This window comes from Scyliorhinus torazame, chromosome 3, assembly GCF_047496885.1.
Source record: "Scyliorhinus torazame isolate Kashiwa2021f chromosome 3, sScyTor2.1, whole genome shotgun sequence".
NCBI classification, from domain to species: domain Eukaryota; kingdom Metazoa; phylum Chordata; class Chondrichthyes; order Carcharhiniformes; family Scyliorhinidae; genus Scyliorhinus; species Scyliorhinus torazame.
Window position 1 is genome coordinate 201,359,838 of NC_092709.1, and position 27,810 is coordinate 201,387,647.

The 27,810-nt window shown below is 45.5% G+C and overlaps 1 protein-coding gene across 5 annotated transcripts in view; it reads left to right on the top strand.

Annotated features, from left to right (window-relative positions):
- The window catches only part of dcun1d4 (DCN1, defective in cullin neddylation 1, domain containing 4 (S. cerevisiae)), a 138,899-nt gene that overhangs the window by 1,331 nt on the left and 109,758 nt on the right, over nt 1–27,810 (top strand). For 3 of the 5 annotated variants that reach the window (XM_072496746.1, XM_072496744.1, XM_072496745.1), the window contains exon 2: nt 19,862–19,932. In XM_072496746.1, the coding sequence (XP_072352847.1) occupies nt 19,862–19,932 (71 nt within the window). Of the gene's footprint in view, nt 1–1,204; nt 1,224–9,863; nt 9,916–19,861; nt 19,933–27,810 lie in introns of those variants that run through there. The other 2 variants (XM_072496747.1, XM_072496750.1) reach the window with 2 other exon arrangements.

Sequence of the window (27,810 nt, forward strand, 5' to 3'; positions counted from 1 at the left end):
AATGCCTCAGAATTTTATGATGTGGAGATGCCGGCGTTGGACTGGGGTGAGCACAGTAAGAACTCATTCAACACCAGGTTAAAGTCCAACAGGTTTGTTTCGAATCACTAGCTTTTCGGAGCACTACTCCTTCCTCAGGTGAATCATTCGGAGCACTGCGCCTTCCTCAGATGAATCATTCACCCGAGGAAGGAGCAGTGCTCCGAAAGCTAGTGATTCAAAACAAACCTGTTGGGACTTTAATCTGGTGCTGTAAGACTTCTTACTGTTCAGAATTTTATGAAGATGAATCAACTTCTGACTCAATGCAAATAGATGAGTTCTGTATTTTAGTTAAAAACAAATTGTTTTTTGAGGGATTTGGTGAATAGAAAGTAAATTGAAGGAAACATTGCAAGGTCCTCCGATCATCAGTGTTCAAGAAGTTCGAATGTAAAGTTTTGAAAATTTAAAACAATTGAGACATAACATCTTATGCATATGAGACAAGTAACCTATGAGAATACTCTTTCCAGTCCCAAAAACGTTATGATGTCACATTTAGGCCTCCGTGTTTGATCTGTTACCTAGACTGGACAGGGTGGGAAACTTGTTTCTTTTTGTGTGTACTGACTTTCGTATGTATTTACAACAATGTGTATAATAGATATGGAGTGTGAAACTTTGAGATAGGAAGTGCAGGTTAGACAGGGCAGTAAGATGGAACCGAGTGTACTCTCAGCATGTTCTGCAGTATTACTCATATATTTTAAGACAGTTCCTACGTCCAACCTGATAGTAGTGACTTAAATTTCCATTTTTTAGATGTGACTGTACAAGGCATTTTTTAGATGTGACTGTACAAGGCCTAAGTAGAAGAAAAAATAACTCTACCCGGATTAGTAGCTTGATTTGACATAAATTAGTGCTTTATTATTTAAAAAAATGTAATCTGACAAGATAAATGTAGCATCATTGTTTTGCTTTTAACACAGGGTTAAAAATTTCCTTTTGAGGATTACAATGATGTAACAATAACATGATTCATTTTTGAAATTCTGGATAAGGTACCCTGAATTAAATAATCTATTGTTTTACAGTTCATTTATGAAATAATGGTGAACTCGGTGAATTATAATGCAGTAAGCCAGTTAAGAGATCTTAATGATTTCCTGAACTCAAGAGTAAAGCTTGAGCAGTTGGTTGGTAAACTGAAGACTGAAAGCAGACCAATTCACTGAAAGGTATTTGTTTTTTTGCACAGCAGTGACGCTTCTGTGATTTATCATCCTTATTTCTGTCACTGTTTCCATAGCAAGGTAACTACTTTTAAGTCATGAAACTATAGGAAATGCGCTACTCTGTGTGGATTCTTTGAAGCTTTCTTCTTACTACAGTATTAAAAGTTAACTGATTCTTTTTCCAAATATATTATCTTTTTAAAAAGTTGTTTCCTTGTACTATCTCTGCCAAAGTTGTTTCAATTGTTGTATCAACATGAGTACAATGAAATGATGTAGGACTTTTGAAATTTGTTGGAGGATAGGTCCCGAGTAGAATTGTTGTTATTTCATTGGTGCTTTATTTTGTAATGGAAGTTGATGGTAATTTTTGAATAAATATATTTTATTCCAAACTCAAACAAGGTTAGGTTATACAAAATTTCCCAAAAGCCCTCCAGTTTCGCATATTTCCCCCCACTCATCTGGAAGTAACAGCTTTTCCAGTGATGCATAAAGCAGTATCCTCGGGAACGCAGGCAGCTCCTTCCACGCATCATCCTGAAATAAGCACCTAAAATGCTCCCTTTTGGTAACTCAAACTTCTCCTGACTTCTGCCAAATCTACAAACCATTCTCCTAGAAATAGACCCCTCACTCGCCATACCCCTGCCCTCAGCCACCTCTCGTATATTGCATCCATCCGTCTGGGCACAAATCTATGATTCCTGCGCAGCGGGGCCATTTCTGACACCTGCCCCAACTGATTTGAGATTTTATCGATGACACCGCCACCGGGCTGTTAGTGTATTTCCCTGGGGCAAAAGGGAGCGGGACCATTCTCACAGCCCTTAAACCCGACCCCTTAAAGCAGTCTTCCTCCTCCAGCATCCATTCCGCCCCACCACCCGACCGCGCACCATTGTGTCACCTTCTCCACATTAGATGCCCAGTAATAGTGCAGCAGGTTTGGGAGCACTAACCTCCCCACTCGCCTCTTCCTCTGTAAAAGGACCCTACTGTCCCTTGCTGTCTTGCCCACCCACACAAACTCTGAGATCAATCCGTCCACCCTCTGAATAAAAGCTTTAGGGAGAGAGACTGGAGGATAAACAAGAACCTAGGCAACATGTTCATCATAATGTCTGGCACCCATCCTGCCAAATGGCAAGGCGTCCCATCTCCTCAAATTCCCCTTAACCCCTTCCACCACTCCCGTTAAGTTCCACCTGTGCAGTTACCCAATCATATGCAACCTGAATCCCCAGATACAGGAACCTAACCGTAGCAACCCTAAATGCAACACCCCCAGATTCATACTCTCCCCAAGTCATTTAACTGGAAGACCTCACTCTTTCCCACATTCAACTTGTACCCAGAGAAGGCCCCAAATTTTTCTAACTAGTTCATAATTCTTTCCATGCTCTCCAGCAGGTCTCCACATATAATCTAATAATCTACCATTTTATTTTATTTAAAAAAAATAAAATAAATAATGCGTGCCCAATTCATGTTTTCCAATTTTAAGGGGCAATTTAGCACCCTGCACATCTTTGGGTTGTGGGGGCGAGACCCACGCAAACAGGGGGAAATGTGCAAACTCCACACGGACAGTGACCCAGAGCCGGGATCGAACCTGGGACCTCGGTGCCGTGAGGCAGCAATCACATGACGGGGTCATGACCACGTTCAGTAACTTCCTTTTATTATTGTCACAAGTAGGCTTACATTAACACTGCAATGAAGTTACTGTGAAAATCCCCTAGTCGCCACAGGGAGGGAGAATTCCGAATGTCCAATTCACCTATCAAGCACATCTTTTGGAACTTGTGGGACGAACCCGGAGGAAACCCAGGGAGAGATGTGCAGATTCCGTACAGACAGTGACCCAAATGGGAATCGAACCTGGGACCCTGGTGCTGTGAAGCAACAGTGCTAACCACTGCAATAGGTCATCTGGATACAACGACACCCTATCCTTACCCCCCTCACAATCCCAGCTAGTCCTCTGATACCTGGAGTGCAATCGCCAAAGGCTGTATTGCCAATGCATCAATAATGGTGACAAAGGGCATCCTTGCCTCATTTCCCTTTGTAACCTAAAGTACTTAGAATCCATCTATTCATTCACACTCACCCACAAACCTCAACCCAAACCTCCTCAAGGTCTCAAACAAATATCGCCACTCAACTCTTGTCAAAGACCATCTCCACCTCATTTGACACTCACCTCTGGCACCCTACTACCTGACGGGGTCATGACCACATTCAGTAACCTCCTAATGTTGCTTGACAGCTGCCGGCCCTTCACAAGCCCCATCTTATCTTCTGATACCACTGGCACACACCCTCCAATTGCCTTGCCAACAACTTGGCCAGTATCTTCACGTCCATATTTAACAATGAAATGGGTCTGTTTGATTCTCATTCCAGTGGCTCCTTCTCTTTCTTTGGAATCAAACAAATAGAGTCCTGTGCCAATGTACCCGGCAATTCCCCCCTCTCCAGTGCCTCATTGAACGTACTCGGGAGGTGTGGGGCCAATTCCCCCAAGAACATTTAATAAAATTTGACAGGGAAGCCATCCAGTCCCAGGCGCCTTCCCCGACTGTATCGACCCCACCCCACCCCTCTCCTGCAACCCCAGTGGCTCCTACAATGCTTGCCGCTTCTCCTCCCCACCTCTGGGAACACACACATCTGCTGCCCCCCCTCCCGGCTCAAGAGCTATATCCCAAATAAAAGGTCTCAAAGAGCTGCATTAATTCGTTCTGGTGCCGGCGCCAAAAGCCCCCTGGATGTGGTGTTGCTAACTTTTGGTTGGTTCAATTGGCTCTGTTTTATAACCTTTGCTCTAGAGTCGCCAGGTATCTTTATGATACCGCCATGAGGTTCAAGTTTAAGTAATGATCAATAACTCAATACACCAATTAGCAAGATTCAAATCAAACCACATTTATTATACACAGTAAATCGCTACTCATGCAAAAATTCTACTTTCTAGGCTATTTCTACAACTAACAGGCCTATACTTAGCTTCGGACTGGCCCACCAGGTCAGGGGAACAAATGGCCTTTCATTCGGGTTCTGAGTCTGCGGGATTCAAAAGTTGGTATGGACTGGTAGCTAGGAGCGCCTATCTCATAGCGAGCGTTGACTTAAGACTTACGTTCTTTGAGGCAGCTGGACAGGTCACTCTCGGGGGTTGTTGAGTGACCCTGTCAAGAAGGACGATTTGAACTTGGGGGCTTTACTTTATAGTCCCTAGGGGCTTCCTGCCTTTCGGGGCGGACCCCGTACCTGGTTTCAAGTGATTGGACTTCGTCCCAATCGCTTGGTTCGATTTCTCCAATACTGGAGCGGTTCCCTGATCGATGGGCGGTCTTTAGGTGTCCGTTAACCTCTTTTGTGTTGGCTCCTGCTGGCGCCGAGGAGTCTGGCTTGGCTTTGTTTACCTTAGAATGTTTCGATTGTTCCCGGGGATCGCTCATTAATATGTAGATGGCTGCTACATTATTATGCCGATGGTTGCTGGTATCGATGCTGTCTGGGCTTTTGCAGAGTCTATAACACAGTAAACTTGCACCTGCTAGTTTTTGCCTGTGTTGGCTGAATTTCCCTTCAGCCTTTGCTGTTCTCCATTTTACGTCAGGAATTGGCCAACCCAGGTGGCTACACTGGTCGCCGAATATCTGCGGTCCACCACCAAAATACCCTCCAGCATTCTCCACTTCTCCTCCCTCTCTAACGTATCCCTATGGGCCTTAAACAGAATCACCTGCACTGGACCACCGCCTTCAATGCCTCTCAGAATGTGGCCGCAGAGACCTTCCCGTTCTGATTAAGTTCCACAAAGATCTTTCTGGCCAATCGCACTTTATCGCAATACTCTTTATCTGCCAGTGACCCTGAATCGAATCTCCACCCCAGTCTCTGTGCCTGCCCGGCCTCAACCCTTACATCCACATAGTGCGGTGCGTGGTCTGAAATGACTATGCCTGCATACTCTGCTCCCACCATCCCTGCCAGCACCACCTTTCCCATCACAAAGAAGTCTATTCGGGAGTATACTCTAACTTGGGAGAAGCAGTACTCCCTCTCCCCGTGGTGCCGAAGCCTCCGTGAGTCATATCCCACCCCCCATCTATTCCATAAAAAACCCTCTCTCCTTTGCCATCCCTGTCCTAACCATCGATTCAAGCCTCAATCTGTCCACCCTGGGGTTCAGCACACATTTAAAATCCGCCCTCCCCTCCCCAGAATCACCGGCGTCCCCGCCAGCACCCCAATTACCATTACAAACCTACTCCACGGGTCTCGTGCCTCTCTCAACACTACAAATGCCACTTTTTTACTAAACCGGGTCGCGACCTCCCTTGACTTCGAGTCAAACACTGAGTGGTGTGGAACGTTTGCTGAACCCACCCCCTCCCAACCACATCTGGTCCTTTATCCGTAAGTGCGTTTCTTGCAGGAAAACCGCATCTGCCTTTAGACTTTTTAAATGCATAAATACCCTTGACCTATTAACTGGCCTGTTTAGCCCTTGGACATTTCAGGTTACCACTCTCACTGGGGGCTTTCGAACCCCCCTACTAAGGTCCGCCATCACCCCATAATCTAAGGTCCACTCAACGATCTGTTCTCCAGCCCATTTGAGCCCACATAAAATGGTTGCCCCATCATCTTCCCTTGAGTCCAACTTGAAAAACAGCTGTGCCACTAACCCAATTCCTCCTCCCCCCCCACACTGACTACCCACTGCATCCCCTACCCTCACACTGCTGCCATTTACGAGCATATCTTGTTAGCATGGTGACTTCTACCTGGAGACCCAAACAAAGGACCTGACCTCCAACACCCATCCGCTCACCTCTCCCACCCTACGTACTCCACCCACCCACCCCATCAAACCATCGCGCTCCCCACCGCCCTGCACACCTACCAAGGTAGGATAAACCAACAACCCATCAGCACAAGGAAATACCCATAATCAACATCACACATACAAACAGAAATCAATAACATATTTCAAATGCAATAAAATATACACCTGAAAACTTGTGACGCATACAAAAAGTCATTTGCCTCTTCTGGCATCTGAAAATAATGTTCCTTGCCCTTAAACGTTACCCACACCTTGGCAGGGTACAACACCCCAAACTGAACGTTGCTCCAGTAAATGGCTCTTTGGCCCTGTTAAATTCCACCTGCTGCTTGGGCTGGTCAACCTCAATATCCTGATATATCTGGACCCCATTCCCCTCTGAGCTGCAGTTACCTTGGTCCACCTCAGAATCTTTTCTTTATCTTGAAATTCGTGCATTCGCACAATTACAGCCTGGAGCAGGTCCCCACCCTCGGCTTCTGGCTAGAGGACCAGTAAGGCCCGATCCACTTCGGGGGCCCTCTGAAATACCTTCTCCTCCATCAACGTCTCGCACATCTTCATCACACTCCACTCCCACTCCCTCCGGCAGACCCACTATGCACAAATTCTGCCCCATGGACTGATCTGGTCGTTTACCCTCTCCGTAGCAGTTTGCACATTTCCCCCTGCATGGACATCTCTGCCTCCAGAGAATCGATTCAATTACTCTGGTCTGAGATCGTCTTCTCCACTTTTATCATCACACCCCGTGCCTCCAGACACTTCTCCACTTGATCCAAAGACTCGTGAAGAGGTGATACTGCATCCTCAATCGCTCTCGACCAATCTCCCTGCATCTCCTTTCGCTGTTGTCGAAATCCATCTTGAATGAAACTCATAAACTGCTCCATCTGCAATGTGGCTATCGATGGCGGCCATCTTTCCCAATACTGCTGTGCCACGAGGCGCTTCCAACTCCTGAGCTATGACTTTCACCGACTTCTGCCAGGTCTGGCACCCTGTCGTCATTTCCCACGGAGGGGGAGTCGGAAACCCACCACTCTCCCCACTCTCAATTTGTCACCAAACAAATCATTCATTAAATGAGCAGAGAGTTCCAAAACCAACACCTATACCCAGGAGCCACCCTGTGTGCAACCGGTCACACCATGGCCACCATCGGAAGTCCAGCTGGTGGTAATTTTAATTACCCATTAACTTAAAAATTCTGACCTGGGGGCACTGTGGCGCAATGGTTAGCACTGCTGACTCACAACGCCGAGGACCCGGGTGCAATCCCAGCCCCAGGACACTGTCCATATGGAGTTTGCACATTCTCTCCGTGTCTGTGTGGGACCCTCCCCCACACCCCAAAGATGTGCCGGGTAGGGTTTAGGCCATGCTAAATTATCACTTTATTGGAAAAATTTAAAGTTCTGACCTAATCCTGGCATAATTTTTTTGTTGTTGTTTGAGCCCCATATGGATTAATTGTTATGATTAGTCAACAATTCCATTCTTCGAGGATAACTTGCTTGCACACTAAAATGAGTTCTCGGGTGACTGAGGTGTCCAATATACGACCATAGTCCTCTGTCACAGGTGGATCAGACTGTCTTTGGAGGGGCCGGAGGGTGGGGTGCCCAGATTGACACATGCTTCTTTCACTGCTGATGCTTGGCTTCAGTTCGACTCGGTGATGAAACTCTGGGTGTTCAATCCTTCTCTGATGCTTTTCTTCCACTTCAGATGGTCTTGGGTCAGGAAATCCCAGGTGCCAGTGAGGATGGTGCATATTTTCCAGGAGGCTTTGAGAGTGTTCTTGAAGCATTTACTCTGCTTTCCTGGGGCTTGCTTGCCATGTTGAAGCTCCAAGCACAGCACTTGTTTCAGGAGTCTCATGTCAAAAATGCGGATTATGTGGCCCACCCAATGGAGCTGATTGAGTAAGGTCAATGCTTCGATGCTAGGGATGTTGGATTGAGCGAGAACATTGCCTTTGATGTGCCTATCCTGTCAATGGATTTGCCGGATCTTGTGGAGGTAGTGCTGGTGGTACTTCTCCAGGATTTTGAGTTGCCCGCTATACATGGTTCACATCTCTGAGCAAGATAGGAGGGCTGGTATCACTACTGCTCTTTAGACCATGAGCTTGCTGCCGGGTGAGATCCTGCTCTTCAAACACTCTCTTCCTCAGGCAAGCAAAGACTGCGCTAGCACATTGAAGGTGATGTTGCACCTCAACGTCGATATCTGCCTTCGTTCACAAGTCTCCCGAGGTATGGTCAATGACCAAGGCCTCGTCATAGATGTTGATAAATGGGGAATCGTACTGTGTGGTGGAAGCAGGTTGGGAGAGGACCTTTGTCTTATAGATGTTTAGTGTCTGATGAATGTAGGATTTTAGATATATTGTATTATTATAAGTATTGGTGAAGTCAGAGTTAAAAGCCTGGGTTCGTGTTTTTAAATGGATCTTGTTTTGAAAGACAACAAAGCTTTTGGGTGGCTGAGGTGCAATTAACCATCATAAAACCATGGGCAAATGCAGTTTTGATTTGATTAAGGGATCTCGCTGGGGAGTTTATTAGTTTTCAGCTTGTGAAATGATGTAATTGCTGGGTGGAGCTAAGGCAACAGGTTTTTTGTGGAAGCATTTTTCAGTTTCAGTTCTGATCTGGCGGAAGGTGTGCACACTGAAACAGTTCTGCTCTCACTAAGTTTTGAAAGAGATTAACTGTATTTAAAAGCAATGCACACTTGTCTGAGGGCAAGGAAGACTGAAACAAGCCAGTTGAAAACAGATTTTGAAGATATTCAGCTAGATTTTCTACAGGGGTTCAGGCCGGAGTCGAATCTGTTCTGTAAAGCAGTGTGAAGAGATCTCTTTCTCAAGAATACTCTGAAGCAAATATTTCCTCTGTGCGATTGGTATTTAAGGTGTGTTGAGAGCTGAGATGGTTTATTTTGTTGTTGAAGTGGGAATAAAGATAGCAGTTAAGGGTATTGTATTCACTGTGTTGAGTAATATTGTTTAAGGGGTAATTGTAAGCTATTTTCTGGTGTCATGTTAAAGATTTTAATACTGTGTTCGTAATAATGTTTGTTTTAATGTACCATATCCTTATTTATTTGTACAATCGCTCCTGGAGCAACATATCCTTTGCTTCACAGTCTTGCAAAATTAAAATAAAGCATTGGTGTTTTGGTCCGGTATCCTAGCAACTCTTGGGGTCTGGTTTGAGATTGTAATAAGTTGAAGGCCTATGCCCCTGTATGCCTTGGTGAAAATGTTGACGATGGCCTGGAGCTCCGCCTCCGAGTGTGTGTCGACGCAAGCATCATTTGCATGCTATAGTTCAGTGACAGAGCATGGATGACCTTGGATCTGACCTGCATGTGGCGGAGGTTGAACAGATTTCCATTTGTTCTGCAGTTTAGCTCCACTCCAGCGGGAAGCTTGCTGAGGGTGAGTTGGAGCATTGCAGCAAGGAAGATCGCGGAGAGCATTGGCGCAATGACACAGCCTTGCTTGACCCCAGTCTGAAAGTGAATTGAGTCTATGGTGGACCCATTGGTCAGGATCATGGCTTGCTTGTCATCATGGAGCAGGCAGAGGACGGTGACAAATTTTTGGGACAGCTGAAACTGAGCAGGACCCTCCATAATCCCTCACAGATGAGTGTCAAAGGCCTTTGTGAGGTCAAAGAAGGCCAACAAGGTTTGGTGCTGTTCCCTGCATTTCTCTTGTAGTTGCTGCATGGTGCCGATCATGTCCATTGTGCCCCTTGGTGGGCAGAATCCACATTGCGACTCTGGGAGGAGCTCTTCAGCCAAAGGGAGAAGGTGATTGAGGAGGACTCTTGTGATGACTTTCCCGGTGGGCGACAGCAGGGAAATTCCTTTGTAATTACACCAATCAGATTTGTCACCACCTTGAAAATGGTCATGTTTACAGCTTTTTTGAGATCCCCTGGCATGTTCTCTTATTACTTTAGGGAACTGAGACCATGTGTTTGCGCCAATCATACTTCTCTACCATGTTTTAGAGCTTCGCCAAGGATTCCATCTGCTCTTGATGCCTTGTTCTTTAGTCGTCAGATGCCCTTTTCAACTTCGTACCTGGTTGGGGTTTTGCTGAGATGCTGGTGGATTGCATGCTGCAGGCCACTCGTGTTTGTTAAGGAGGTCTTCGAAGTGGTCTTCCAGCGGGCGCTAACTGCTCCGTTCTTGATATGCCCTTCTCCGTTTGTTCTTGGCTAGCTGTGGGGTGGGGCCTTGGGTGCTTGGGCTGTAGGTCGTCATGTCTGTGCTAAAGAAGCTTTATGTGTCATGGTTGTTAACTAGCTGGTGGATCTCCTGCACTTTCTCCATCCACCATCTGTTCTGCAGATTGTGTGTTTTTTGCTGAACCTTCTGTAGAGCAACTTTTTTGCTCTCAACTTGGCTTGCTTTTACAGGTTCAGAAAAAATTGCACTTGCGGCTTAGCAGCTCCTGGATCTCATGATCGTTCTCATCGAACCAGTCTTGGTGTATCCAAGTCAAGACACCAAGCAACTCTCCGCAGCTCTGATTATGTAGGCCTTGAGGGCAGACCAGGCACTCTGACTATGCGTCTCTGGGTCACTGGTAGTCATCAGGTTGGCAGTGAGGTGCTGGCGGAAAAGGGAGCCCTTATCAGGGTCTTTGAGTGCCTCAACATTGATTTTCCTGCGGCATTGTTTCTGTTCTCGCTGCTGCGGGGATAGATTGATGTTGATCACACATTTGAGTTAGACGGTGGTCCATCCAGCAGTCGTCCGTTTCTGTCATGGCATGGCTGATAGGCACATCCTTGCAGTCCCTCACTTGGACAATGATGGAGGTGCCAGTGCTTGGAGTGAGGCCTTGTACTTGTCTCTGTGATGGAACAAGGTGTTGGTTATGACAAGGTTGTGTTCTAGGCATTTTGTCAGGAGCAGCGTACTGTTGGTGTAGGATTTTCTTACCCCCCCCCCCTTGCTGATTGCACCTTCCCAGAGGTCTTTGTCCTTTCCAACTCTTGCATTGAAGTTGCCATGAAGGACCATCTTGTCGCTGGTTGGGATTTGGGCCAAGGCTTGTGTAAAATTCCTCCATGGACTCATGTGTAATAGTAAATGATCTTTATTAATGTCACAAGTAGGCTTACATTAACACTGCAATGAAGCTACTGTGAAAATCCCTTAGTGGCCACATTCCGGAACCTGTTCGGATACACAGAGGGAAAATCCGGAATGTCCAATTCACCTTATAAGCATGTCTTTCAGGACTTGTGGGAGGAAACCGGAGCACCCGGAGGAAACACCCGTAGACACGTGGACAACGTGCAGACTCCGCAGAGACAATGACCCAAGCCGGGAATCAAAACCGGGTCCCTGGGCTGTGAAGCAACAATGCTAACAATTTTACTGTGCCGCCCATAAGCTTCCAGTATTGGGGCGTGCGCGATGAGAACTGTAGTACACTGTTTCTGGGTGAGGGTGAACTGAAGGGTAATAAGGCTTTGTTATTCCACAAGGGGAATCTCTGAGACAGCCAACTAGTTTGATTTTAATGGAAAAGCCAATCTCGCGGAGGCAGCGATCTTCTGGTTTACTTTCCAGAAGAAGGTGTAACCACCATCTTGTTCCTTGAGCTGGCTTTTCCCTCCCCGTCAGGTCTAAGGTGGTGATGTCAATGGCAAAACACCTGAGCACCCGGGCAACAATAGCACTATGTTGTTCTGGTTTGTCATTGTTGATGTTGTCCATGAGGGTCCTGATGTTCCAGGTACCAAACTTCATTTTGAGTAGTGAAGATGCCTGTGCGTGAGTTCTTCTAAAGTTGGGTGCCCATGCACACCAGGTACCACACAAGCTTGACAGTGGCAAAGGGGTCAAAGGTAACAAGACTAGGCTCTGCTGAATTGGCCTAGGCCATACAAGTACACTGACTTCTCCTGCCCACCCTCCTCTTCCCATCGTACCTCTCTTCCTGGGATTCATAAATTGCATTGGTGGCTTCATGATGGTGATACTGGCCTCTCGTTGTGAATGCCCGCCAGACCCCACTCACCCCAGCCCAAGTGACTACCAAGATGGCAGACTGTGAACTGGATGGACCATGGTCTGTTTTCATCTCGCAATTTCTATGATCAACAATATGGCTGTTCCACTGTCTACCATGTACTTTTGCAGCACTAATCTCCAAACACGTTATGGTGAAATAACGGTCAGGTTTTTTTGCATGGGGTTTGGGCATTGCTGGCAAGGCCAGTTTTGTGTTATCCATCCCTACTTGCTTTTGAACTGAGTGGCCTTGTGAGGTTATTTCAGAGGGCAGATTAAGCGTCAGCTGCATTGCTGTGGACCTGGAGTCACATTTAAACCAGACCAGGTGAGGATGGCAGATTTCCCACCCTAAAGGACATTAGTTCAGGTGGGATTTTATAATATACGATGATTGTTTCATGGTCACCGTTACTGAGACTAGCTTTATATTCCAGATTTATGAATTGAATTTAAATTCCACCACTTGCCATGGTGATTCAAACCCATGTCCCCAGCATATTAGCCTGGGCCTCTGGATTACTAGTCTGACAGGAATCCCACTATGCTACTGACTGCCCTTGGAATCTCCTAAATGGTGTTGTAAATGTCTAAACCATTATTTAGTTTTCTAGTTCTCCCCTTCCCATTGTACTATATTTTCTATTGCATTAAACCAAATACCTTGTCTTCTTCCCCATAATTCCTGCTTGGTATGTGACCTCTCATTTTTGCTGATTATTCCATTGTATCTGCATCAACTTCCTCCGTAAAGCATTAAGTCCTCTTCTAGTGCTTTTGTAATAGTGTTTGAATCATTGCATTTTCATCACAATTAACATTTTAACAATTCTTTGCAGACTTCATGATTAAATCTAACCAACAGCTACAGTCTGTCTTTTTGATGTTTGCAACTTTCACTTTTCTTTTTTCACCTTTCATTAAACCCAACACATTTCCACTGCTAAAGCTGGGTATGAAAGGGTTGATTTCTTTGTGCCAACCACTACTTCTAGTGTTGGCTCGAATGTTACTTCGGATAGCATATGAGACCAGAGAAAATTGCTTACCTTGTAAGTTAACTCTTTCTGGCCACCACCTTCTAGCAAGTGCCCTGAGCTCATCGTGTCTATGTCTGCCATCAAATGCCTTCCCATTCTTTAATATTTTTATTGGCATTTGAAATTAGAAAAACAGAGTTTTGACTATAAATGACAATACAGCAAAAATGGTAATGTTAAGTAACAAAATAGATATGACAACACATGAGCCCCTCGCTGTCACCAGAACTGTGGTATCAATACTATTTTACATTTTTGCGGTAGTGTAAAATTTTTCCAGTATTTATATGGGTTCTTACTGGGGCTCCTACCGCTTAGGCGAAGGAGTTGCACCCAGCTTTATCCATTCTCTCCTCTGGTGGGTTGGTTTGTTTGTCTGGTTCACTGCCTTTTCCAACCTCAGGAATTTGGTCAGATTTGAGAGCCATTCCGTGGCCCTGGGTGGCGCTGCCAACTTCCAACCTCGCAGAAGTCTCCGCCTGGTGATCTGTGAGGCAAAGGCCAGGGCGACTGCCCCCCTCCCTATCCAGAGCTCTGGGTGTTCTGACACCCCGAAGACCGCCACAGAATGGGCACGACTCCATCCGGGTGCTCTGGTTTCCTCCCACAAGTCCTGAAAGATGTGCTTGTTAGGTGAATTGGGCATTCTGAACTATCCCTCTGTGTATCCAAACAGGCGCCGTTGTGTGACGACTGGGGGATTTTCACAGTAACTTCATTGCAGTGTTAATGTAAGCTTACTTGTGGCACTAATAAAGATTACTATCTCAACCCCCACCACCCTGGACATAGCCTCGAAGAAGCTGTTCAGAACTCCACGCCTGGGGCAGGACCAGAACATGTGGGTGCGGTTGACTGGACCCCACTGACACCGTTGCATGTATCCTCCACCTCTGGGAAGAACCCGCTCATATGTGTCTTGCTAAGGTACGCTCTGTGTACTACCTTGAGCTGCATCGTGCTTAGCGGTGCAGGAGGGGGTGGCAATGACTCTGTGCCGTGCCTCGATCCAGAGTCCTCCCCCTATCGCCATGCCCATTACCTCCCCCCATTTCCGTCTGATCTCATCCAGTGGGGTCCTGACATTTTCGAGAAGCCGTCTGTAGATGTCGGCACACTTGTCATCTCCTAACCAGGCTAGCACTGTGTCCAGAAATGTGTGTCCAGGTCTCTGGAGGAGCTTTTTTGTCTCCTTGTGGAGAAAATCCTGCAGCTGCGGGTACCTAAGCTCATTTTCTTTTGGGAGTTTGGAAGCCTTTGAGTTCCCCTAGGGTCGCCAGTCTGTCGTCCACATACATGTCTTCTACTGTCAGTGTCTCTGTCCTCCCTCCACGTCCCAAATGCGGCATATATCCTCGCTGGTGTAAACCTCTGATTGTTGCAGATGGGGGCCCCAATGGGCATTTCGCCAAGTTGAAGTGGCACCTAAACTGGTTCCATGTCCTTCGGAACCAGTTTAGGCCTTGTTGACCTTGTTCAGGTCGCTACCACCCTACCGCTTCTGTCCCTAACTTGCACTATCTCTTTCCGGCTGCCTGTTTTCTCAACTGGTGAACCAGCATGCAGCTGGCCTTGTCTCCATGTTCGTAAAAGGACCCCGTGCCTGGCGGAGCTGGTGGACTGCTTTCCGTGTGGAGAGCAGGCAACCGTTTTCAATTCCACCAGCAATTCCACGGTTGGGGCCGTGGAGTACTGCCGATCCACTTCCGGTTAGGGCTGTTTGACAGCCCTTTCCTTCCTGTCCCTAGGCTATGATTTTTCCCCTGATCACGCCTTCAGTGCCTCCCCGACCATGGTGGGTGAGACCTCCCTGTTCTGGTTGCAGGATACATAATAGTCGATGGCGTAGAATATTTTGATACAGAATTCCTTATCAGCATCCAGCTTCCATGGGGGGTCATTGGGCCCTTCACTTCCTCCAACCACAGGTCTATGTAGTGTACCCCACACTCCCCTGGCCATTGTCTTCTATCCCTGTTTGACTAGATTATTCTTTTGGACAATCTTGTTGGCTTTTTCTCCAGGGTGCCGAAGTAGTATTCCGTCGCCTGGTGCATAACAAATTGCTTGGCAGGGTAGAGCATGCTTTTGTACAGGGTGGCTTTGGCACTGTTGTATTCAGCCAGACGCTTGGCCAGGTGTGCCCCAATGTTTTGGTACAAGCAGATGGAATGTCCTTTCCACTTGTACCCTCTCGCGCCTTTCGCCCAACTCTGGATCTGTTCAGGTGAGGAAGTAGCAGTGCTCCGAAACCTAGTGATTTGAAACAAACCTGTTGGACTTTAACCTGGTGTTGTAAAACTTCTTACTGTGCTCACCCCAGTCCAACGCCGGCATCTCCATATCATCAACTAATAACGGCAGGTATCTCAAATGCCTTCTTAACCACTTTATCTACCTGTCTTGCTGCCTTCATGGATCTTTGGACCCTCAAGGTATATACCTCAAGGTGGCTCTGCCCCCTATACTTCCAAGCGTCTAACAGTTCATTGTGTATTCCTTTGCCTTGGCCCTCCCAAATGTAGCACCTCTCACTTTTCAAGGTTAAATTCCATTTGCCACTGTCTCCAATGTGACCAGCCCATCTGTATTGTCCTTTAATTTAAGGCTTTCCTCCGTGCTATTTAGCACATCGGTTTTCATGCAAACTTACTGATCATATTTCGGGTGACCAAGACCCTACTTGATTGCCTGAGGTAGACGCAACAAAGCCACCTGAATTTAATACAACTTTACATTATTCAAAGGGCAGCATGGTGGTGCAGTGGTTAGAACTGCTGCCTCAAGGCGCCGAGGTCCCAGCTTTGACCCTGGCTCTGGGTCACTGTCCGTGTGGAGTTGGCACATTCTCCCCATGTTTGCGTGGGTTTCGCCCCCACAACCCAAAGATGTGCAGGGTAGGTGGATTGGCCATGCTAAATTGCCCCTTAATTGGAAAAAAATTAATTGGGTACTCTAAATTTATATTTTTTAAAAACTGTACATTAATCTTGATTTCTGAGAATATAGTTCAGAGATGACTCAAACTCACTGTTGATATCTAGGTATTACCTGCACAGGTGAGGGAGCTGGCCAGGCTTCAGTCACTCGATAAGGATACCTTTTTCTCTGAGCTCCGGGTCTCTTTTCGCATTGGTTGTTCTTCTTCTCTGAGTTCTGAGCTCAGTGCTCTCCTTCTGCAATGGTTGTTCTTCTTTTCCGAGCTCAGCGTCCTCCTTCTGTAACGGTGGTTTCTGGGTTATAATGCTTTCCTTTTTTCTTCTTTCATGCTCCGAGAGCCCTTTTCTTCTACAGAGTCAGTAAAGTGATGAACCACGGCATGCCCCAACATACCTCTGTCACGTTTCTGCTCCGGGCTCGCAAGATGTCCTTTCGTTGGCACTTTTTCTGCTATATTTGCCTGTCCACCTGTTACACCTCCCATGTTCCTGTCCAGATAATTAATGTACACTATAAACAGCAGGGGACCAGCACCGGTCCCTGAGGTCCCACTGGACACGGGCTTCCAGTCACAAAAACAACCTTCGACCTCCTGCCACTAAACCAATTCTGGAAACAATTTGCCAAATTTCCCTAGATCGCACAGGCTCTTACCTTCTTGATCAGTCTTCTATGTGGGACCTTGTCAAAAACTTTGACATTCCTCCACCACAAATTTTCATATTTCTTTATTTAATCAATGATAAACTCCAAATATGTAATTCTGAATGCTTATTTCTTCCTTCAAAATTAGCTCAAATTGAAATTCCATGCTTTTCTCAGTTTTTCATTAGCTTTAGTGATATTTTATTTGAAAACTTGTGTAACGAATTTGAATATGAACTGCTGTAGCAGGACTGAGTTCATAAGGCATTGATGGGAATGCTCCTTGAGAGATGTTCAGTAAATGAAGTCAGTTTGAGGAAATTGAAGCACTGGAACCATCTCATTCCAATAGGTTGTAAAGTTTTTATTATGCTGGAAGAGCATATGTGAGATTCAGAGGTGCTAAATTCTAAGATGACGCTTAAGCATGGGTGGAGTGAAGAAAGACTGGGAGATTTAAAAAATTTATTCATAGCATTTTGTTAAAAATCCCGCAAGTCCTGGCACAGAATGAAAAGTCACCAAACACTTGCAAACTCGCGCTGTGCAAAGCATGCACAATGTTCCCGATACTCTTCTGGTTGATGCAGGAGCATGTTTTTTTAATTTGTTCATGGGAGGTTGGCATCGCTGGCTGGGCCATCCCTGAGGGCATTTATGTCAACCAACAATATTTTGTGGTCATCTTTTAGACTTTTAATTCCAGATTTTTATTGAATTCAAATTTCACCATCTCCCAACGCGGGATTCGAACCCAGGTCCCCAGAGCATGACTCTGGTCTCTGGATTACTAGTCCAGCGATAGTACTACTACGCCATTGCCTCCCCTCAGTGAAATATTTTAATTCTAAATATGTCTGAATTATTTTATTGCAGCCTCCTCAAGGCAAGTCAGTTGTGAAACTGATATCTTTCCAACATATTAACTTGTTCAAGGAGTGGATGGAGTTCCTACACAGCCGTCCAGGTAGTTGGTAGTTAATGGAGCCATTTAAATCCCAGGGTCATGATCTCAAACAACGCAATGGCCGATGAATTTTTATTTGTTTCACCTTAATTTTGTTTTAAATATTGCTAAAATAATTATTATATTTGCCACAGCAAGAAACTGGATTGTAAAATGGTTGCGCTCTTGAGTAGTTGCAATTGTTTTCCATTAACTGATTTTCTGGTATGGGAGACTGATCTAAAACAGCATTTGCAAACAAAAATTGCGTAATTCAGTGACAGAAATAGCTGCACTTAAAAGCTCCTCTCACTTTAAACAGTCAGTTTCTGACACATTGACACTGCATCAGTGCATATGCAGGAAGTGCTACCCTGAGTGTTGTACAAATAAACACAATCTTTCTTTATACAATGCAAGAGATTTGCAGTAATGCTACTGCCAGTTTTTGTTGTGTGGAAACTGGTGTACAGCAGGGTTTGGTACATTCTTGTATCTTCCACTTATGGCGTCAGCTATAGCTGAGTGGTAGCATGCTTCCCCTAAGTCCGAAGGATGTGGGTTCAAGTCTAACTCCAGATACTTCAGTCTAGAACTAAGAGTGATACTCATTTTAGTATTGAGGGAGCGTTGCGGTATCAGATGCTTTCCCTCCTATGAAATGTTCAACCAAGGCCGGGTCTGTGCTCTACGTTTGATATCAACGATCTCATGGCACTATTTTAAAGAGGAACAGGGAATTCTTGATATCCTTGTCAATCTTTATCCCTCATCCAACAGCATGGAAAAACATTATTATCTTATTTATATCACATTGATGTTTGTTGAATCTTGCTGTGTGAAAATTGGCTAGTGTATTTTCTAGATTAAAAAAGCAGTGACAATGGACATAAGGCCACTTTTTAATTGAAGCTAGTTTGTGTGAGTGAATTGTTCTTTAATGGAATCAAACCATTCTAACTGGATTGTTTTCTGAAGAGAGTTGGAGTTTATCAGAGAATAATGGAAATGAAGAAGATCAGCGTATTTTTGTAACACAGTTCTAAAAGATAATTCATTTAACAGTCATTTGTGTTATTTAACTTAATGTAACATGTCCATTTTTTATTTTGAATAGAAACAGAGTTAACATTTCAAATCATGAAATTTGAAAGGAGGGAGAATGTTAGAGCAAAAGAACCCACAACAAAAAATTGTAGCCTTAAAGACCAAACAATTTTTAACTATACATCTTCCTCTCATTCTCACATGTCCATCCTTGGCCTGCTGCAAAGCTCCAGTGAAGCCCGACGCAAGCTGGAGGAGCAGCATCTCATCTTCTGGTTGGACACGTTGCAGCCCTCAGGACACGACATTGAGTTCAGCAACTTTAGATTTTACCTTTCACCTCCATCTTAAACCACCCTCGCCTTTCTCTTTTTAAAAAAAAAAAAATATTCCATGCATGTATTGCTTCAGTGCAAAACATCCCTTATCCTCCCACACCAGGTCATCTGTCATTTGTTCTTAAGATTGCTACTTTTTGTTGTAGTTACTTTTGCTCTGACATATTCTTCCTCCTTCCAAGGGGCTGTTTAGCACAGGGCTAAATCGCTGGCTTTGAAAGCAGACCAAGGCAGGCCAGCAGCACGGTTCAATTCCCGTACCAGCCTCCCCGAACAGGTGCCGGAATGTGGCGACTAGGGGCTTTTCACAGTAACTTCGTTTGAAGCCTACTTGTGACAAGTGATTTTCATTTCATTTCTGACAAATGGTCCATGAGTCGAAATATTAATTGTTTCTTTGCTGATAGATGCTAACAGACCTGCTAAGATTTTCCAGCTTCCCTGTTCTTGTTTCAGACTCCAGCATCCACGTATTTTGCTTGTGTTGATTCTGAATAGTTTATTAGTTAGTCTTCTTTGTTATTTTATTGAAACTGCTGGATTTGGATAAATTGATTTGTTTTTCAACAATTATTTTGAATTATTAGGAATAATAGATGGAGAGAAGTTTTCACGCACATTTGTTAATAGCCACAGTGGATTTAAGTATTATGTTTTTCATTAAAAAAGGTGAAAGAATGTAGTGGAACTTTGGCACTGCTATTTACAATGTTAATTTATCACTTGCCTTTCAATGTTAACTTGAATCTTTTTTCCCTTTTTCCTAGATTTTCCACTAACTTCTCACCTGTCTACACTGGCTAATATTCACAAGATTTACCACACCTTAAACAAACTGGTAACTTAATTTTTTTATTAATACTCAGCAATGCAGAGTAATTGGGTGCAAAAGAGTTCTTCACCGGTTGGATAAATCCAGCTTCAGAAAGACCAGCTTAAGTACAAATGATGACGACAACGTTGTAGAGTCATTCTGCTCTGATTGTGTATCTTCAAAAGCATGGGTTTAGTGTAATGATTTAAAGATTGACAAATGACTGGTTTGAGTTGCTTGTAAAACAGACTAGCCTTTTATGATTCACGTATGAGGATTCACAATGAAAATCCCATTGAATCTGGAGCTCTGCAATTTCTCACTATTTGCATAATATGTTTTATTTATTCTTCCTGCCAAAATGGACAATTTCTCATCTGCCCACATTATAATCCATATGCCAGATCTTTTCCCACTCTCTTAACCTATTTATGCCCCCTTTGTAGCCTCTTACGTCTTCACAACTATCTTTCCTATCTTTGTATCATCGGCAAATTTAGCAATCATAACTTTGAACCGTTCATCCAAGTCATATATAAATTGTAAAATGTTTAGGGCCCACCACTGATTCTTTTCGCACGCCACTTATTACAACTTGTCAACCAGGAAAATACCTATTTATGGCTAGCCTCTTTCCTGTTGCCAGCCAATCTTCTATCCCATGCCAACATGTTGCCCCCTACACCATGAGCTAATTTTCCATAACCTTTGATGCAAAACCTTGTCAAATGCCTTCTGGAAATCTAAATACCATACATCCACTGGTTGGTTCCCCATTATCCACAGCACATGTGACTCCTTTTAAAAGAAAAAATCCATTAAAATGATTAAACATGATTTTCCTTTCACAAAACTATGTTAACTCTGCGTTGATTTTTTTCTAACTGCCCTGCCGTAACATCTTTTAATAGCTTCCAACATTTTTCCTATGACTGATGTTAAGCTAACAGGCCTGTAGTTTCCTGCTTTCTATCTCCCACCCCATTTGCTATTTTTCCCATCTAATGGCACCCTTCCCGAATATAGGGAATTCTGGAATATTAAAACCAAGGCATCCTATCTCGTGTGTCACTTCTTTTAAGACCCGAGGATGAAGTCTATCATGGTCTGGGGATTTGTCAGCCTGCAGCTCCAACTGTTTGCTAAGTACTACTTCCCTGGTGATTGTAATTCTCCTGAATCCCTCTCTCCCTCCAATTTCTGGTTTAAGCTATTACTGGGGTGTTACTTGCATCCTCTTTAGTAAAGACCGATGTAAAATACTTGTTTAATTAACCTGTCATCTCCTGGTTTTCCATTATTAATTCCCCAGACTCACTTTCGATAGGATCAATGCTCACTTTATTGACTTTTATTGAAGTATCTCTAAAAATTCTTACTATCTATCTTTATATTTCTAACTAGCTTTCTCCTATACGCTAATTTTTACCCTACAATATCTCCCCCCGCCATCAACCTGCAGCTCTGGCCAGTCTGATGCCCAGAATGTGGCTTCTTGGGGACCGGGCTCCACATCCACATGTAGAACCCCCAAAATGGTGCTGAACACTGTCCTCCAAAACCGTTCCAGCTTCAGACAGGACCAAAACATACATACACATGGTTCAAGGGCCCATCCCACATCGCTCTCACACATCCTCCACCCCTTCAAACAGCCGGCTCATCCTAGACTTTGTACGGTGCGCCCTGTACACTAACTTCAGCTGTATCATCTCCAGCCTCGAACACGAAACTGAGGCATTTATCCTCCACAGCACCTCACACCACAGTCCCTCCTCCAGAATCTTCCTGTAAATCGCCGAGATGAGCCCCCCACCCAAAGCTGACAGCACCGCCTCCAGCAACGAGGAGGCAGGCGCTATCAGAATGGTTGGGTTCCTCCCAAAGTCCCTTAACTACATATACCTGAAACCTTTGCTTCGCGTCCACCCGTACCTCTCGCCCAGCTCCTCAGGCTTGCAAATCACACTCCCAGAAACAAGTCCATGTTTACTGTCTGTACCCGACCCGCCACGTCAGAGGGAGATTGTCCCACCTCAACAAGTTGGCCTTCGCACTCCCACCAAGCTAGTGAAATTGAACTTCCGGAGACCTACCCAGTCATGGGCCACCTGCACCCCCAAATACCTAAAGTGGGACGCTGTGAAATGGCAGCCCCCCCTACTCCTGGAGAGGAGACCATAAAGTCCCTGTCTCGTACTCCAGTGCAACGCAGAGTGCCCTGAATTCATAACATTTGCATGCATGCTCGCCATCGGCTCTTTATACAACAGCTGTACCCACGCAACAAACGTTGGCCCAATCCCAAATTTCTCCAACGCGCCATCAAATAACTGCACTCCGTCCGATCAAATGCCTTCTCCGCATCTAACACCACCACCATCTGTCTCCCTTCCCTCTGCCAGAGAAAGGACCACATTCAACAACCTCCTCGTGTTCAAGGATAACTGTCTGCCTTTTACAAACCACATCTGATCCTCCCCAGTCACCTTCGAAAGACACGCCTTAGCACCCCAGCACGTTTGCCAATATCTTGGGCGTCTACATTAGCAGAGATATGGGCCGGTATGACCCAGACCCCACCGGATACTTATCCTTCTTAAGCAACAACAAGATGGAGGCCTGGCCCATTGTTTGCGGCAAGACACCCCTGTCCATCACATTTTCGAACATTCCCACCATCAACGGCGCCAGCCTGTCCTTAAACCTTATTTGACCGGGAACCCATCTGGCCCTGCCATCTTCCCTGCCTGCATCCTCCCAATTGCCTCCTCCACCTCCATCGACTCCTCCAACCCTGCTTTCTCCACCTCACCCAACCTCGGGCACTCATTCCACCCAGTAACTCCCTCATCTCCTGCCAATCCTGGTGGCTCCAATTTGTACAAGTCCCCATAAAACTCCTCAAACGCCTTTATTAATCTGTTCCGGAGCCACCATCAACTCCCTCGTTTTGTCCCGCGCTCGAACTATCTCCCTCACCACGGCCACCCTACAAAGCCGACCTGCCAACATACACCCTGCCTTCTCCCCATACTCCTAGACAGCCCCCCTCGCCCTTCACAACTGACGCATTGCTCTCCCTGTGGAGAGTTAAATGTTGCCTGGGCTTGAACATTTAAGTTATAAAGTGAACTTGGATGGGTTGTTTTCTCTGGAGCAGAGAAGACTGAGGGGTGACCTAATTGAGGTGTACAAGATTGTGGGAAATGGACAGGGTGGTCAGTTACGAGGGGACACGTTCAAAGTGAGGGGTGGGAGGTTTAGGGGGGATTTGAGGAAAAACCTTTTTACCCTGAGAGTGGTGACAGTCTGGAATGCACTGCCTGGTAGGGTAGTAGAGACGGGATGCCTCATCCTTTAAATAGTACCTGGATGAGTTCTTGGCATACCATAACATTCCAGGCTATGGGCCAAGTGCTGGCAAGTGCGATTAGGTCAGCAGGTCAGGGCCTTTTGTGCGTCAGTGCAGATTCGATGGGCTGAAGGGTCTCTTCTGCACTGTGTTCTCTGATTCTGAATAGATCAAACCTCGCCTGCAACTCACTCCTATTTGTCAGAAGCCCCAGGTCCCCCACATACCTCGCATCTGCCTCCAAATTCTCTACTACCAGTCGTTGGCGTTCCTCCGTCTACTCCCTATCCACCTTGGCCTTAAACGAGATTACCTCCCCTCCTCACCACCGTCTTCAGAGCCTTCAAAAGCACAGACAGCGAGACCTCCTCTGCAATTAAACCCCATATACTCCTCCATCACTTTCCTTACCTTATCACAGAAGTTCCAATCCGCCAACAACCACACATCCATCCTCCACCCCGACTTCTAGGGCTGCCCCCTTCTCCAACACTACGTCCATCCAATGAGGAGTGTTCTGAGATTACAATTGCCGAATACTCTGCTCTCTCAACTCCAGCCGACAGCACATTTCCCAGCACAAAAAAGTAAAACCTAGAAAACACCTTGTGTACCTGGGAGAAAAACTAATGTTCCCGTTCTCTCTCCCTCTCTCTCGCTCCCTGATTCCATCACCACCTTCTCCATCTGAAACCTCACCCGCTACCCACCAAAATCGTCATTTCCTCCCCTCCCCTGAACCCTATTATCAAACTCCGAATGAAACACCTGGCTCACCCACGCCCTCCTAAGCCTCACCTGATCCTTCACCCTCGGATGGATCTCCTGCAGCATCACCACATCGGCTTTTAAATTCTTCAAAAGTGCAAAAACACTTGCTCTCTTCAGCGCCCATCCGGCCGGACCTGCCACGTCCTTTTGTTACCATCAACCCCTTCCCCCTCCCAGAATCTCTCCCATCCACTTCCTTTTGTAAATGCCACACTCCGTATCAAACCCCCCCCCCCACCCCCACCATGCACACTCCCCAGGTACATCGAAGCCTGCCTGAGCAGGCTCCAACAACCGCGGCCCCTTCCTCCACCACACTCCCATTCATTAGCCAGCCTACGTTTGCTGGCGTGATGACCCCTGCCCGGGTCCTCCTCCCTACCCCATCCTTTGTAACTCGGCCCCATGTACCCAAAACCCACCTGCCTCCAATCAAGAACAAAATGAAACTGCACCCATAAGGAAAAATCCAGAACACATGTAAAGCCTCTCATTTTTATTTATTTTGAAATGTCATTTGTACACTTAGAGCATAGAACTTAGATACAGTGCAGAAGGAGGCCATTTGGCCCACCGGGTCTGCACCGACCCACTTAAGCCCTCACTTCCACCCTATCCCCGTAACCCAATAACCCCTCCTAACCTTTTTGGTCACGAAGGGCAATTTATCATGGCCAGTCCACCTAACCTGCACGTCTTTGGACTGTGGGTGGAAACCGGAGCACCCGGAGGAAACCCACACAGACATGGGGAGAACGTGCAGACTCCGCACAGACAGTGACCCAGCGGGGAATTAATAAATTTATACTGCACATGTTTGAGGTGCTTGCTAACATCCTAGTACAGGTTAAGCATCCCTTATCCGAAATTCCAAAAACCAAGGTATTCCAAAATCTGCACTTTTTTCCGAACATAGACGTGATGCCTCGAGGGGGAAATCCCACAAGACTCCTGGGCGATGCGCAGTTCCCAACGCACGCTGCATATGCACAGTATATTACAAAATCTGAAAAATTCCAAAATCCAATACACACTTGGCCCCAAGCATTTCGGATAAGGGATTTTCAACCTGTACTAATACTTTAGTTAAATTTTTCATTCTCTTTCTATCAGAATGAATTGTGTGAGCTTGTCCACAGATTGTACTGTTTCTTTGTTGCTTCTTGTAGGATTGCAAAGACAAAGAGCACCACAACCATTACTGAAGCAAATTGCACAGATTAAACTTGGATAATTCCTGTAGAAAGTAAATTGGATAATTCATTTGCCCCTCTGACTCACTCATGCTGTTCTGCAGTCTGGTTTAGCACACTGGGCTAAATCGCTGGCTTTTAAAGCAGACCAAGGCAGGCCAGCAGCACGGTTCAATTCCCGTACCAGCCTCACCGAACAGGCGCCGGAATGTGGCGACTAGGGGCTTTTCACAGTAACTTCATTTGAAGCCTACTTGTGACAATAAGCGATTTTCATTCATTTCATTTCATTGAGATTCACTAACGGAAATGCAGAGAGACTGAAACTCTCAGCAAGTCCAGAACAAGAGACCAAATCTGAATATTAGAATGAGGTCATCTTAGGAATGAATTTGGAAAGCATGTTTTCAAACACAGTGAAGTGAAAATCTGGAACTGTTTCCAACAGGCAACGGTTGCTGGGTCAATTGAGGTTATGAGACTCTGATTAATAACATTTTGTTAGACATGAGTATCCAGGGATAGGGAGCAAGAACACATGAAACAGGAGCAGGATGAGCCTGCTATGCCATTCAATAATTCCAAGGCTGATCTTGGGCCTCAAAACCACTTTGCTGCCCATTCCCCATATACCTTGATTCCCTGAGAGACCAAAAATCAGTCTGTACCAGCTTTAAAGGTATTTAAAGCTGCAATATCCAAAGTTTCTGGGATGGAGAATTCTAAAGATTCACAACTCTTTGGTTGAAGTAACTTCTCCTCATTTCAGTCCTAAATCTTTATCCTGAGACAGTACCCTGACCCGACCAATGGAAAGAAGAATCTCAGCATTTACCCCATCAAGTCCTTCAGACACGGTGGCACAGTGGTTAGCACTGCCGCATCACAGCTCCAGGGACCCGGGTTCAATTCCGGCCTCAGATGACTGTTGTGGAGTTTACACTTTCTCCCCGTATCTGCGTGGGTTTTCTTGGGTGCACCAGTTTCCTCCCACAGTCCAAAGAGTGTGGGTTAGGTGGATTGGCTATGCTAAATTGCCCTTAGTGTCCAGAAGGTTAGGTGGGGTTACTGGGTTACGATGATTGGTTGGAGGCGTGGGCTTAGGGTGCTCTTTCCAAGGGCTGGTGCAGACTCGAAGGACCGAATGGCCTCCTTCTGCACTGTAAATTCTATGATTCAATGAGATCGCCCCTCATTCTTTTGAACTCCAGAGAACATAGCCCCAATTTACTCATCCTCCCATCATAGGACAGCCCTTTCATCTTGGGGAACAAAGTAGTTAACGCTGTACCATCTCCAGTGCAATTATATCTTAAATGTAGAGATCAAAACTACATGCAGTACTTCAGATGTGGTCTCACCAAATCCTGTACAATTCCTGCAAGAATTCTTTGTTTATGTACTCCAATCCCCTTGCAAATAAAGGCCGAAATGCAGTTTGCCTCCTTCCTAAATGCTCACTGTACCTGTATGATAACTTTTTGCATTCCTTGTACAAGCATACCCAGTCTCTTTGAACATCAACATGACGTTTCCCATTTTTAAAACAATTCAGCTTTTCTGTTATTTTGACCTAAGTTCAAACAAAGGTAACTAAATAGACTTGAGGTGTAGAGCAGCCCTGATCTGATTGAATAATGGAATATACTTGTGTTGCTGAATGACATCTTCCCTGTTTCCCATGTTCCTTTAGGATGTTATGGGCCGGGGTTTAGAGAACCCCAAAGTGTATCATGGAGTTCACCTGACCCACAACTTTTAATAGATTGTGGTATGGGGGGCACACAGCCCACTCTACAGGTGTGGTACAGCAGAAACGGAAAAGTATTTTTTAAAGCAAAACATCATAGATTATCATAGAATTTACAGTGCGGAAGGAGGCCATTCGGCCCATCAAGTCTGCACCAGCTCTTGGAAAGAGCACCCTACCCAAGGTCAACACCTCCACCCTATCCCCATAACCCAGTAACCTCACCCAACACTAAGGGCAATTTTGGACACGAAGGGCAATTTATCATGGCCAATCCACCTAACTTGCACATCTTTGGACTGTGGGAGGAAACCGGAGCATCCGGAGGAAACCCACGCACACACGGGGAGGATGTGCAGACTCCGTACAGACAGTGACCCAAGCCGGAATCGAACCTGGGACCCTGGAGCTGTGAAGCAATTGTGCTATCCACAATGCTACCGTGCTGCCCCATGTTTATTCTATGAACTCCAGTTAACCTTTTTAAAACATACAGTGAACCATTAATTCAAATACAACCCCCAAAGAACACAACACTAAATAATCCTTTTAACGTGCATAAGACTTTTAAAAAAAACTTTAAACAGAAGCACATCAGATTAAAGTCACTACTGAGAGCAGTTACTAGTTTTAAATCACCAAAGGATCGATTTACAGTCTTTAGATTACAGAGAGAGAGAGAGACTAATACCCCTTCTAGCTGTGACTGCAGCTATCCAGCTCTGAAAAACTAAACTAAAACACACCCTGCAGTAAACAGCCTAAAACAAAAGTAAAAAGCTGACACAGCCCAGCTCCACCCACTCTCTGACATCACTGCAGTAATAAACACC